Genomic DNA, 15,298 nt, shown 5'->3' with positions numbered 1-15,298 from the left:
AAAATCTTAAAAAAAAAAAAAAAGAAAGAAAGAAAAGTTCTTTTTAAAGTGCATACTACATTTACAAAAGCACCAAATATAAATAGAATAAAAACACCCAAATATTATGATATCAATATCTAATACAGACATTACAACCAGTTAATAGTTTAATAAGTACCATCTACAATGCCATTGAAGATTAACTGATTAAACAGAACTATCTTCAGAAAAGTCTTGACTGACATGTACTAAATGTACTAAATGACATATACTAAAGCAGTACTTATAAACAACTCAGTTGGCAGGATAAGGGTAAAACTGAAAAACAGCTTTTACAAGCAGTTTTTAAATGAGTGAGCTGATGTGGGGTCATCACAAAGAGGGAGGGGACAAGAATACTTTTATGAGGACATGAGAATAGAACTTTAGTGTGTGATTGGTGGGAGATTTATTTTTTAAGTTTATTTATTTTGAGAGACTGAAAGAGCGCAAGTGGAAGAGGGGCAGAAGGAGAGAGAGACTCCCAAGCAGACTCCACACTATCAGCGTGGAGCCCAATGCAGGGCTTAAACTCATGAAACTGTGAGATCATGACCTGAGCCCAAATCAAGAGTCAGACGCTTAACTGACTGAGCCACCCAGGTGCCATAGTGGGGAGATTCAATATAGCATCTGAAGAAACAGAAGACAGCCAAGTGGATCTCTTTAAAAAATTAGTTTTAAATTTTTTAATTAAAAATTTTTTAATTTAAATTTAATTTTTAATTTTTTTTAAAAAAAATTAATTTAAAATCTTTAAACTAAAGATTAAATTAAAGATTAAAATCTTAAAATCTTTAAATTAAAAAATTTTTAATTAAAAAATTTTTTAATTAAAAAATAGTGTTTCCCCTGGTATAAAGATGATGTATTGTTTATTGGGACTAATAAAGAAGTATGAAGAAAGAAAGAAATCTATATTATCTCACCATTCACAGATAACCAGTCATATATATGTGCTGCTTTTGAGGCAAATATATCACATATATATGAGCTGCTTTTGAGGCAAAATGAAAACCAACCAGATCAAAAAAAAAACAATAATGCCCTCAAACCTGAGTATAATCTTCAAATGGGTATAGTGATAGAAGGGTTGTTTATCATACAATATAGCTTTTTAGGTTATATTTGCACAGGCATGGTAACATTTGGAAACAGAGATATCCAGATAGTCTAAAGATATTTGGAAACAAAGCTGATCTATCTTTGTAACATAAGCACCAATTATCAACCTACTATCACTGCTTAGCAGACCCTGACAGTCAGCTAAAATTTAAATTTAGCTGCCAAATGAAGGAAATATTGTGCTTTGTATAAATTACTACATTGTAATTTTTAAGTTATGGACTTGAGTGAAGAAAAGAGGCAAGTGACAGGCAAAGGAAACAAACCTACCTCTGTTTGCACTAACCTAACACATTTAATAGAAAAAGAAGAGGAAGATAACAAGAAAATGGTTATTAAGCTGACAAGGCTCATATGATCCAATTTGTCAGTCACAGAGATTCACAAAATGTAATTCCAGCTACTTTCCTGTATCAGAAACCAAGATTTTAAAAAGAAAATCACATGAAATCAGAAAACGGTCTCAGTCTCAAATTCATTCTTTTATGTTTGTGTTTTATGTTGCTTCAACAACACAGTAATGTGGGAACTTAATCAACAGCTTTATTGAGGTATGACAGTTTTTCTTTTTGCTTATATGTTTATAGAATAACTCTGAAAGTTTACACAAAAATTTGGTACTTCCCTTGTCTTCATGGAAGAGCACTGAGTGTCTGTGAGACAAGGATAAGAGATTTTTTTTTTCCAATTCTGAACCATGTGGATATATTATTTATTCAAAATAACATAAAATAGGGGCATCTAGCTGATTCAGTCAGTGGAGTATGCGACTCGATCTGGGGTTTACATTGAGCGTAAAGCATACTTTAAATAAAACAAAACCCCCAAAATAACATAAAATAGTTAACTTTTCTGTTGTCTAATGCAAGCAAATTTGTGCCACTCTGCCTTTAGTCCTCCAACCCATCAGAGATACTATCAGAAAATAGGACCATGAAGGTGTTTGTTTTGTTTTTTAAATCTCATGGATTCTTGAGAAGTGCCCTTTACCTCTAAATTGAAGAGCATATTAAAGTCAGGAATGCAGACATGTTTGTCTTCCATTTTCCTGCGCATGTTTTTGATGGCATGGATTGATGTTTCATAATAAAGCTGGGGTCTCCTGCGGAGAGGGAAGTCTTTCACCCAGCTGCAGCAAATCTCATGTAGTTTGCTGAAGACAGAACGCGCCAATTTCATTGTCTCAATCTCTGTGAAAGAAACACAGACACCCCCAGTGAAGAGCCATTTAAAGCTGCTTTTCACTAGCCTGCTTGGTAAAGACAGAAGTAGGTCACCTTAGTCAAACTCCTTAATAGAAGAAATTCCTCTTCTCAAGAAAAAATGAAATGTTGCTTCTGAAGAGAGAAAATGACAACCAATCTAGTAGAAAATCATCAGCCAGCAGCTGCCACTGATATCCTTATGTCATAAGGAGAAAACCTCTGGTCAGGGTTGGATCTACTCCTAGACTGGATTTCTTCCAACCCTCAAAGTGCTCTGACCACTGCTATCTAGTTCAGCTCCACAGCAGTGGCTCCCTTTTGGTTGGCTGCCATGGTTATTATCTGGAGAGCCAAGCACTCCCTGCTTAGAAGAATGACTGAAATATGAACAGTAGTTATTCAGCAATTGAAATATGAAAGGCCTATGAAAAAAAATCATTCATTTTGCAAACTACAGGAATGAGCATTTATTTTGATTACCATTTTGCTTTTGTCTTTTTCTTCCTGACCTCTTCCTTTACCTCCCTCCAGTTCCCTAGCTTTTCTCTCTTGTAACTGATCATAATTTGGAACTAAATGATATACATTTTTCTTATTTGATGAATTTTTTAATTAAAGTTTTTGGCAATGGCTTCAATAGTTTAGCTAGAAGGTTAACAAATGAAGTAAAGTTTTTAAAGTTTTAAAAGTCTCTAAGGGAAAAAGTACTTAAACTCTGTCTGTATGTGTAACCCTGGATAGAAAAAGACCAACCAGAGGATTCTTTACCTTAGATCATTAAGTCTACTACCTATCAAGTGGAACAGATGAGCTGACTTCTGAGTCGGACTCGAATCCTTCAATGGATGACAGATGTGTAAGCCTTTTAGGCCACAATGAATAGTGTCTCACACCATCTCAGCTCCAGCTGTCCTCTACTCAAGTGCAGCTGTTAAATAACCAGGGGGAGATTAGGTTTTCTCAGGCCAGCATTTTAGATTACTATATCCCAGGTAAACAGGTAAAAAAAATTCAGAATTCTCCAAAAACCTTTTTTTTTAACTTTATAGAAAGCAGATATTATTACCTGACAGCCTGCGAAAATGTGTACCAGATGGCCAGTGGCTGTACATGACTCCTCTGATCTAGAACACAGATCTCCAGAAGAGAGACTGTGTTCTAGAATGGCCTAGGAACTTAGATTCCCATTTTTTTATTCCCTTCCCTGCTGTTGCTTTAATCTGTGACTACATTTACCTGTTTTCTTACTCAAAATCCTTCCAACAATGATTATATTCAGAAAGCTTATCTCAAGGTTTTTGTTGCCTTTTTTTTTTCTAACATAGTACAGGGTGGTAACCTATGTTTTGTGGCTCTGCCCCCCCCCCTTGACATTTTTATTTAATTGAAAATCAAGGGTACATTTGAAAAAGAAAGCAAGTTCAAAGAGCCAATACAACCTGAGGAGGTGTGTATAAGAGAGGAACTGAAGCTAATAGACAAGCCAATATTTTTACTGTTTTGACAAAACTCCAATCTTTATTTTTTTAAAGCACCAGTTGCCCAGAGATTCTTTCAGCCAGCAATTACCTATTTGTAATTTGGTCTTTGCAGCAGCATAGGTGTGAGTTTGACTCTATCACAACAGAGGACTGCAAAACAATAAGTGAATTTGGAAACACTTACGGAGAATGGAGTTGGGTGAAACAAATAACTGATGTTAACTATCGGGATAGTTTCCAGATAATGTCCAAATAATAGAAACCATTATTTTTTGACTTGTATATTACTCTTCTTATATAGACCCACACTGTCCAGTAAGGTTGCTTACTAGCTACATGTGGCCATTTAACTTTAAGTAAAATTTAGAATTCAGTTTTTGGGTTACATTGGCTAGATTTCAAATGCTCAGTAACTGCATATAGCCAGTGGCTACCACATTGGACAACAGGCAGAGAACATTTCCATACCTGTGCTGTCTATTGGACAGTAAATTGGTTAGGTGGAGGCAATACCAGCTTCCTCTAGTATTTAGTAAACCAGTAGATCTGTTCCTATCCCCTCCCAGTTGCTTCTTCCATTACATTCCCATTACACCATCTTCTATAGCTCTTGCCACATTTTATACCAATAGATAATATTTATTAAGTACTTGTTACATCCTCTTTCTCTAGAACATTTCACAAATAAGTAAAACCTTTTTTTTTTTACACTTTTTTTTTTTAACATTTATTTATTTTTTGAGACAGAGAGAGACAAGAGCATGAACGGGGGAGGGGCAGAGAGAGAGGGAGACACAGAATCGGAAGCAGGCTCCAGGCTCTGAGCCATCAGCCCAGAGCCTGACGCGGGGCTCAAACTCACGGACCGCGAGATCGTGACCTGAGCTGAAGTCGGACGCTCAACCGACTGAGCCACCCAGGCGCCCCAAGTAAAACCATTTTTAATCACAGGTCTGACTCCAACACCCGTGCTCTAGATTTCCCAAATTAGACTGTACATACAGACTGTGTCTCAATTATACTTGATTCATCATAGTACAGTAACTGGCAGATAGCAGGGGCTCACTAGATGTTTACTGAATAAATGAATATGCAAACATAAATTAGCTACTAAAATATTAAAATATTTGTATGCTTTTTGATTGTCCATTCTGTTTCACTCCGATTTTAACTTTTTTTTTAATGTTTATTTATTTTTGAGACAGAGAGACAGAGCATGAGTGGGGGAGGGGCAGAGAGAGAGGGAGACACAGAATCCGAAGCAGGCTCCAGGCTCTGAGCTGTCAGCACAGAGCCCAACATGGGGCTCGAACCCACAGACCGTGAGATCACTACCTGAGCTGAAGTCAGATGCTCCACCGACTGAGCCACCCAGGTGCCCGTTCACTCCATCAATTTCTACAGTGGTGCCATTATTTTATAATTACTGTAACTTTGGGGCACCTGGGTGGCTCAGTTGGTTGAGTGACGGACTTCGGCTCAGGTCATGATCTCGCAGTTTGTGAGTTAGAGCCCCACGTTGGGCTCTGTGCTGACAGCTCAGGGCCTGGAGCCTGCTTCGATTCTGTGTCTCCCCCTCTCTCTACATTTCCCCTGCCTACTCACATTCTGCCTCTCTCTGTCTCTCAATAAAGGTTAAAAAAAAATTTATAATTACTGTAACTTTATAACATGTTTTCATATCAGAACTAGTTTTCCTACCTAATACTAATTTTAAAAGGCTATCACTACGGTAGTTTGACATGCTTATTCTTCCAGATGATTTTTCTAATTATTTTGCCAAGTTTGAGGGGGAAAATTTGTTGCCCTTGTGTTTGGGGTTACCTTAAATTTATAGAGTAACCTGCAAAAGAAAAAAAAAATTAATGTATTTTTCATATTGAGTCTTATCTAGAAACAAGTTGTTTCATTATTGAAACATTATTGTTTCATTAATTAAATCCTTTTTATGTTGCTCACTAGTTTTAACATAGGATTAAAAAAAATTTTTTTAATGTTTATTTTTGAGAGAAAGCACGAGTGAGGGAGGGGCAGAGAGAGAGGGAGACACAGAATCTGAAGCAGGCTCCAGGCTCTGAGCTCTCAGCACACAGCCCAATGCAAGGCTGTAACTCACAGGCCATGAGATCATGACCTGAGCTGAAGTCAACACTTAACCAACTGAGCTACCCAGGCGCCCCTCATAGGATTTTTTTTAAAGTAATTTTCTACCCCCAACGTAGGGCTCGAACTCATGACCCAGAGGTCACATGCTCTTCCAACTGAGCCCGCCAGGTGCCCCAGGAGCTTCATATTTCTTAAAGAATATATTCCTAGTTATTTTACTTTATTTCCTATGTCGAGTCAGAACTTTGCTTTAATGTGTTTGGGTTTTTTTTGCCACCTAGCAAACATTCCTCTTTCTACCAGAGACATTTCCTTCTCTCAGTTCCTGTGTATCTAGGGGTAAAACATGTGATTCAGGTCTAGCTAATTAGAGAATCACATTCCTCTGGCCACAGTGATGGGTTCAGGAATTGGAAATAACCCAAGCTGGGCTGGTTAGAGTGTATCTGTGATTTATGTAAGAGCAACTGAGTAGTTAGTTACTCTTATTTTCCTGCTTGATTTGCACCTGGGCAGTTGAAGACCTGGTGGCCTAGCAGTGATCTTGCCTGAAAATGGAGCCTGAAAATAAAATCAAAATTAAAGAGGGGTGCCTGGCTCATTTGGTAGAGCATGCAACTGCTGATCTCAGGGTTGTGAGTTCAAGCCTCATGTTGGGTGTGGAGCCTACTTCAAAAAAAAAAAAAAAAAAAAAGAATACAGCTGAGATTTGGAGAAATGCCAGGTTCTGATGAATCATGTGAAGCCTTGCATCTAGCCATGTAGCCCATACATTGAAGGGTAGCCAATAAATTCTGTTTTGCTGAAGCCAGTCTGTTAGTGGTCACTTGCAACTAAAAAAAAATTTTTTTTTTTTAAGATTTTATTTTTAAATAATCTCTATACCCAACATGGAGCTCGAACTTACAACCCCAAGATCAAGAATCACATGATCATCCAACTGAGACAGCCAGGCACCCTGCAACTAAAAAATTCTTAAGCATACATTATGCACAAATGCTACATTTTTTTTTTTAATTTTTTTTTTTTTTAACGTTTATTTATTTTTGAGACAGAGAGAGACAGAGCATGAACGGGGGAGGGTCAGAGAGAGGGAGACACAGAATCTGAAACAGGCTCCAGGCTCTGAGCTGTCAGCACAGAGCCCGATGCGGGGCTCGAACTCACGGACCGTGAGATCATGACCTGAGCCGAAGTCGGCCACTTAACCGACTGAGCCACCCAGGTGCCCCACAAATGCTACATTTTGCTCTGAGTCAAATTTTGCCCTACAGTGTCCAAGAGGTACCCATCTAGTTTACTTTATTAAGTATATTTTTAAAATTAGGAATGGATAATTGAATTTAATCAAATGCTTCTTTGGGCATCTTTTGAGATTATTCTGCTGTTTTTCTTTTGACCTATTAATATATAAATTATGCTAACAGGCTTCCTATTATTTTTGTTTTATGGTCTCTTCAGCACATGCTAAGCATATGGTCAGGCCTCAAGAAAATACACATTGAATGAATTAACTATTGTACTCAATATACAAGTATTTTACTTAAGATTTTTTACATTGATTACTAAGACTGACCCCTCATATCGTTTTTTAGTTTTGTTTCAGGCAAGTTTTGGTTATCGGTGTTATGGTTTACAAATTTTCCTTCTTTGTGCAATTGGATAATTCATTCTAAGAAACATTGGAATTATCTGTCTTTGATCATTTGAAAATGTTCACCTGTAGAATCATCTATTCTTTCTCCTTTTTGGAAGACTGCTCCTGGGCAATCTTCTCAATCTCTTTCTTCTTAGGTAAAGTTTGTTAACTTGTATTTTTCTAGAAAATACCCAGGTTTTCAGGTTTATTTACACAAAATTTTCATAATTCTTTTAATTTCCTCAGTATTAGTGATCATTTTCCCCTTCTTGTGTTTAATTTTTACACTGGGATATTTTAAATAGATTTTAGGTTGTCTGGATAGGCGTTACATCCGCCAAACTAAATTTGTACCAAGAGACACACAAGGTCATTTAGCAAACATTTTGCTATGGGTGACAAACTTTTAGGTTAAGGATTTTTTTTAAGTCTGTTTTTGGAAACAACTAAGAGGAGAGACAATGGCGTTTCATTGGGGACTTGAGTGCCTGTAATCCAGTGACAGCAGACCTTACTCAGTAAGCTCATTTCCCACTCTAATGTGTGGATAAACACAATATGCCCTGTAGAGATTCTCCTCAGCAGCAGTTCACACTGAGTGATTTGGGTTAAAAGGATTAGGGACTTGCAAATAGTTAGATTACAACAGATCATTCTGAATCACAGCCATGGCCTGGAGACATTACTGGGTAATCTATTGAAAAAACATAAAATCAGAACTACCAATGATACCACCATTTCACTTTTGCTATCTTATGGGGGTTCCAAATATTCTTCCAAAATAGGCATGCAGGGCAACACTTCAATCTTGCTACGTTAAGTATTTTCCTTCTGCAGGGAGTGTAGAACATCAGTATGTATAATTGCTGCTTGAAATGGAAAAATAAAATAAAAAAGGGTGTGAAAAAGAGAAAATTGTCCAAAGTAGCAATCCACCCCCTCGCAGCTGTAAATTACTCATTAGTCGTTAATGTCACTGTACTGAGCTGGAACTGAGTCAGCCATCACCCAGGCTGCAGTGAAGCAGAATTTAATCTCCCTCATCTTTTCATTACAGGGCTTTTACTTCATGCATCAGTAACAGAGGAAAGACCAATGCTTTGTAACAGGAATTCCATCCAAGTTGTCTCTGGAACAATTTGGTTCCAAGTGAATCAATTACTCTCAGTAAAAACAAGAAGAGGAATTCCTTTCTTGCCAATTTTCTGTCAAAAATGATCTAGAGAGATAAAGGAAGAACAGAAATGTTTACTTTTATATCTGCCTCAAGTTCTCTGGGATTAGCTACTCTGATTCATTAATATATGCTTTGCTCCTTATGCACCATGTTTAAAGGCAAATGCTTAAGTTGGAATAAAATGAAATATTAAAATTCCTTAAAAAAAAAAAGTTAAAAGGGGGGTGGCGCCTAGGTGGCTCAGTCAGTTAAGCATCCAACTTCAGCTCAGGTCATGATCTCATGGTTTGTGAGTTCGCATCAGGCTATGTGGGGACAGCTCAGAGCCTGGAACCTGCTTCAGATTCTGTGTCTCCCTGTCTCTGCTCCTCCCCTGCTTGTGCTCCCTCTCTCTCAAAAATGAATAAACGTTAAAAAAAAGTTAAAAAAAATAAAATTCCTTAATGATTTTGAGTAGTAATTCCTAATTTATAAGAAACTAGGTATTTCTTTAGAGCCTGGCAAATATGTATAAGCATAATATGTTAATAAAATAGGCCTTCCTTCAAAAATAAAACCTCTTAATTTGCCTGGAAAAAAGATGTCCAGTGATCCATGCAATTAAATCACGTTACATAGTTGTCATAAAGAACTCTATTTATTGGTAGAAATAAAATTTAATATAATGAATGAGAAGTTATGTTACAACTGATTTCTTGAATTTTTATATGATTTTTCACTTGGATTCTTAAAGGTAAGTGAAAAGTTTTAAATAGGTTTTGCTCAAACTCTCTCTCCCCTCACTCACTCATCTTTTCTGTTGTGTCTTCACACTTCTCACTTTACTCTTTCCATTTACCCAGGCATTATTTATGATAATATTTTGTTAGGGCAGTCTCTTGCTCCAATTATTGTCACATATTTTCAAAATACACCTGTATTTTTTCTTTTTCCCTCCTTTTATTGACTAGTTTGAAATATATATAATTTTGCATTTTTTTCTTCTTCTTCTGCTAAAATCAGTAAGTGCATAAAGAATTAGATTTCATGTTGTGTAGACATTTTCTGTGTGTCACTACACATGAGAAGATTTTAATATATATATAAAGTTTATTTTGAGAGAGAGAGTACACATGTGAGCACAGGAGGCAGAGAGAGAGACAGAATCCCAAGCAGGCTCCATGTTCAGCACAAAGCCTGACATGGGGCTCCATCCCATGACCATGAAACCATGAGCTGAGCTGAAATCGAGAGTTGGACACTCAACTGACTGAGCCACCCAGGCGCCCCATATTTTAATATTTTTAAGCGAATAATGTAGAAAGGTACTCACCCACAGTTCCTTCTGTGCCATCTGTTTCCTTTGGGATATAATGTGCAGAAAGATCACTCTGAAGGACTTCGTCTGATGTGGCTCTGGCTAAAGCAGCAGCCAAAAAGGAAGGGCAATTACTGAAAGAGAAAGGGCTATTTCAGTAAGAATTAGGAAATAATCCATTTAACATTAATAATTACTTAGTATTAATATATTTATCTCAAAACAAAATTATATCTTTAAACACTGTTCAACACATATTTATTGAGTGTATATTACGTGCTAGGCATTCTGCCTTGGAATTGGGTATACAATGGTGAATAACACAGACATGACCTCTGACTCAGTAGGGCTTATAATCTAGTTAGGGAGACATGATAAATAAGTAAACAAATAGTTAAAATTGGGATAAGTTTTATAAAAGAAACAGGTTACAGTGATAGAAAATAAAGAGGGGGATACCTACTTAGAATGGTCAGGAATCTGTACCTTGGATTCCTGGATTCCAATAGATTCAGGAATCTATTCCTAAAGAACAGGAAAGATTCAGTTTTGTGGGTGTGGGAAGTTGGGAGAGAATATTCCAGGCAGAGAAAGTACCATGTGTACAGATCCCTTCTGAGAGCTTGGGATGTTTGAGGAACTGAGAAAAGCCCAGAGAAGATGAAGATAGTGGAAAAGGAGGAAAGATGGCAGGGAATAAGGTCAGAGCGACAAGCAATGGCCAGTTATATGAACCTTTTGGACCATGGAAAGGAATTCAGATCTTACTCAAAGTGCAGTGGGAAGTCACTGAAGACTGTGAGTAAGGGCATGCCATAACCAGACATATTAATTAAAATATGACTTTGACTACCAATGGAAATCCAAAAGGAGCAAGAATAAAGAATGGTGTCCAATAACAAGATTGTTGTAATCCAGGTGAGATTGAAAAAAAGAGTATAATCTGGAGAAAGAAAATACAGAACTTGCTGATTACTGGAATACAGAGGTCAGAGAAAAGAATTGAGACTTGAGTCCTGGGTTTTGGACTGAGCAACTAGGTGAATGTGGCATCATTCCCCTAGATGGAGAAACCAGGAAAAGAACAGGTTTCTGGGAGGAAAGGGTGAAGAAGAAAGTAAGAGTTAATTTTAGCATGTTAAATTGGAAATATCTGTGAGATATCCTAGTTAAAGGTATCAAATAGTTATTAGATATTCTAGCGTGGAACTCAGATATGTCAGGAAATTCAGAAGCCATGAATGTACGGATGGTATGTTTTTTTTTTTTTTAAGTTGCTTTTTATTCTTTTTTTTTTTTTTTTTTTTTGAGAGAGAGAGCGTGAGTGTACGTGTGTACAAGCAGGAAATGGACGGGGTAGTTGGGGGGAGAGAATCCCAAACAGGCTCCACACTGTCAGTGCAGAGCCCAATGCCAGGCTCTAACTCATGAACCATGGCATGACCTTATGACCTGAGCCAAAATCAAGAGTCAGACACTTAACCAACTGAGCCAGCCAGGCGCTCTTGTATGGATGGTATTTAAAACTGTAGAAGAACATACCACATAGGAAGAGATTATAAAAAGAGTATTGCCTCTTGTGGAATAGGAAGGGTATCTCAAGCCTCACCATTGTATTTGGGTAGTTATGGGAAGGTTGTATAGTTTGCTTCTTTTTTTAATTTTTTTTTTAGATTTGCTTGTTTTAAGAGAGAGAGAAACTGGGACAGGCAGAAAGAGGGGGAGAGAGAGAATCCCAGGTAGGTTCTGCACCATCAGCACAGAGCCCTATGCAGGGCTTGAACTCACAAACCGTGAGATCATGACCTGAGCCAAAGTCAGACACTTAACTGACTGAGCAACCAGGCGCCCCTAGTTTGCTTCTTTAGTCACCATGTTTTCATATCAAGTGGAACTATACTCCAGGAGCTGTCATCAAGAAATTGTACCCAAGGAATCTCATCTGCACCTGACCTCACTGAGTTTCTAAACTTCAAGCCTGAGCCTGATGCCATTAAGAAATGGAACTTTGGGAGACCTACTTGGGAGGGGGCAAGTGTATTTTGCATGTGTGAAGGATGTGAATTGTGTGGCCAGAACAGACTATGGCAGATTGTTTTTCTAAAACAAGCTACAACAATATTTCTGGTATCTAGTACAGCTGCTTTAGCAGTTCCTTAAAATGCTTAAGTTATTATATAGCCAGGCAATTCCACTTATAGGTATATAGCCAAGAGAAGTAACCACGCAAAAACTTGTATATGTTCATAGCACCATTATTCATAATAGCCAAAGAGCATAAACAACCAACTGTCCATCAACTGATTATGCATAAATAAAAGACAGTATATTCACACAATGGATTATTATTCAGCCATAAAAGGAATAAAGTATACATACATGCTACAATGTGGATAAACCTTGGAAACATTAGGGTGATAGAAGCCAGTCACAAAAGACCACACACTCTATGATTCCATTCAAAGGAAAAGTCCAGAATAGGCAAATCTATAGAAACAGAGTACAGTAGCGGTAGCCTAGGGCAGAGGGGTGAGGTGCGTAGGGAGTAACTGCTGATGGGTAGGAAGTTTCTCTTGGGAGTGAAGAAAATATTCTAAATCTTGGATTGTAGTGATGATTAAACACTTCTGAATGTATGAAAACCATTGAATTGTACACTTTAAATGGGTAACTTTTATGGTATGTGAATTATATCTCAATAAAGATGTTTAAAAAATTACTGACTTTGTTAAGAACCACTGAATAGTGGAGGTGAAAATAAGATTAGAAATGGAAAGCAAGGAAGTGTGGCAGTGAAGGCAAACAGAAATGGGACAGTAACTGAAAGGGCATATGAGGAGAGGGAGTCTGTTCTTATTTTAGAATGGTGTAGAATCTGATTGTATATTAAAGGAAATGATCTAGTAGAGAAAGGCTGATAGATAATGTAGGACACAGGGGATGACCAAAGGAGCAAAGTTCCTGAGAAGGCAAGAAGAGATGAGATCTAATTCATATCTGATAATGCTGACCTTTGATAGCATGAGGCACATTTCACCAGTTGGAGAAGGAAGGAAGAAAATGGGTACAGATGCAGGTAGGCTTCTAGACTTCTTAGTAGGAAATAAGAGTATTCCCATCTAAAGGTATGATTCAACAGTAACTTATTGAGGCTTACAGTGTTCCAGGAACCATTCTGGCACTCAGGATATAAATGACCAAAAAAGACAACTCCTGCCTTTGTAACCCTCATACACTGTTGGCGGGAATGTAAGTTGGTGTAGCCACTATGAAAAACAGCATTAAGGTTCCTCAAAAAATTAAACCAGAGATACCATACAACTAAGTAATTCCACCTCTGGTTATTTACCCAAAGAAAACAAAAACACTAATTCAAAAAGATATATGCCTTCCTATGTTTATTGCAGCACTATTTATAATAGCCAAGGTAAGGGAACAACCTAAATGTCCATCCACAGAGGGATGAAGAATTATGTAGTTTATATGCAATTGAATACTAGCTATAAAAAATAATGAAATCTTGCCTTTCAAGATAACATGAATGAACCTAAGTGAAATAAGTCAGAAAAAAAGACCATATGATTTCACTTCTATGTGGAATCCAAAAATCAAATGAATGAACAAAGAACAGAAATAAACTAATACAGAGAACAAACTAGTGGTTGCCAGAGGACAGGAAGGTGTGGAAAATAAATGAAGGGGATTAAGGGGGACAGACTTCCAGTTATAAAATAAATAAGTCATGGGGAGGAAAAGTACAGCATAGGGAATACAGTCAATAATAGTGTAGTAACTTTGTATAGTGTTTCATAGTGTATATAATTGTTGGATCACTGTGTGGTTTACCTTAAACTAATATTGTATGTCAATTATATTTTTTTAAAAAAATGGGTACCTGGGTGGCTCAGTTGTTTAAGTGTCTGATTTTTGATTTCAGTTCGGGTCATGATCTCACAGTTTGTGGGATCGAGCCCCATGTCAGGCTCTGTGCCTGTCTGACAGCACAGAACCTGCTTGGGATTCTCTTTCTCCTTCCTTCTCTGCCTCTCCCCAACTAATGCATTTTCTCTCTCAAAATAAATAAACATTAAAAACAAAAACAAAAATAACCCCTCCTCTGGAGCTTAAATTCTAGAGCATGGCTTCTCAATGAAGTACGGTAGGTTAGATCAGCAGTTCTCAAACTTTTGCAGACATCAGAGTTACCTTGCAGGGCTTGTTAAAACACAGATTGCTGGGTCTCATCCCTAGAGTTTCTGACTCAGTAGATATGAAGACTTGAAAATTTTCATGTCTAGCAAGTTCCCAGATGAGGTTCATGCTGCTGGTCTAGGGACAACACTTTGAGAATCATTGGGGTAGGTTATCAGCTGGGTGGTAAGGGTAGAAAGAAAGTACATGCAGCAGGAGGGATGAGAATGTAGTATGAAAAAGAGAGTAGGACTGTCAGTGCTAAGAGACTGTTGGAAGCTTGAGACAATTTTTAAATGAAACCAGTCTTTTTGGTTGTACGATTTTCTCCATCTATGTTCATGTGTTGGAATATGTGTAGGTAAAAAGAACTGTCTAGTTTGTCAAGATTTGGGATTTTGCAAGGTAAGTATTAAAAAGTGAAGAAGAGACATGGAAATTTATTATCTTTTAAGCATGTGATTACAACATTAGACCTTGGACTTTAAATTTTTTTTTTTTAACGTTTATTTATTTTTGAGACAGAGAGAGACAAAGCATGAACGGGGGAGGGTCAGAGAGAGGGAGACACAGAATCTGAAACAGGCTCCAGGCTCCGAGCTGTCAGCACAGAGCCCGATGCGGGGCTCGAACTCACGGACCGCGAGATCATGACCTGAGCCGAAGTCGGCCGCCCAACCGACTGAGCCACCCAGGCGCCCCAAGACCTTGGACTTTAAAGTGGCTAAGAAAGAAGAGACACAAGTGGCAAATCAGTGTGATTTATATGTAATGAAACAACTGTAGTTGGGAGCACTTGGGCACATAACCTGGAAGAACGAAATATTGTAGCCTGAAAGCAGGATGCCTGTGGATAGGATTTTGGAGCCAGTGCAATTTTTGTGATAGCAAGGTTTAGGTGAGGCCAAGAAAGTACGTAGTTGAGTGGTTTAGAAACAGATAAAATGACAATGTTTACATTCTAAGTCTTGAAGGGAAAAAAATCATAAAATTAGCTATCCTTATTATTCATCAGTATTTTTCAAATTATAGGTTGTGATCCATTAGTGGTTAATG

At 37.6% G+C, this 15,298-nt stretch overlaps 1 protein-coding gene across 1 annotated transcript in view; it reads right to left on the bottom strand.

Annotated features, from left to right (window-relative positions):
- PPM1E (protein phosphatase, Mg2+/Mn2+ dependent 1E) overlaps positions 1–15,298 on the bottom strand; it is a 169,750-nt gene that overhangs the window by 11,406 nt on the left and 143,046 nt on the right. The window contains exons 2-3 of the mRNA XM_049637786.1: positions 10,067–10,185; positions 2,137–2,336 (exon numbers count right to left, since the gene is read on the bottom strand). Coding sequence (XP_049493743.1) covers positions 2,137–2,336; positions 10,067–10,185 — 319 coding nt within the window. The remainder of the gene's footprint in view (positions 1–2,136; positions 2,337–10,066; positions 10,186–15,298) is intronic.

This window comes from Panthera uncia, chromosome E1 (assembly GCF_023721935.1).
Source record: "Panthera uncia isolate 11264 chromosome E1, Puncia_PCG_1.0, whole genome shotgun sequence".
Lineage (NCBI taxonomy): Eukaryota > Metazoa > Chordata > Mammalia > Carnivora > Felidae > Panthera > Panthera uncia.
This window is presented reverse-complemented; position numbering and strand designations above follow the sequence as displayed.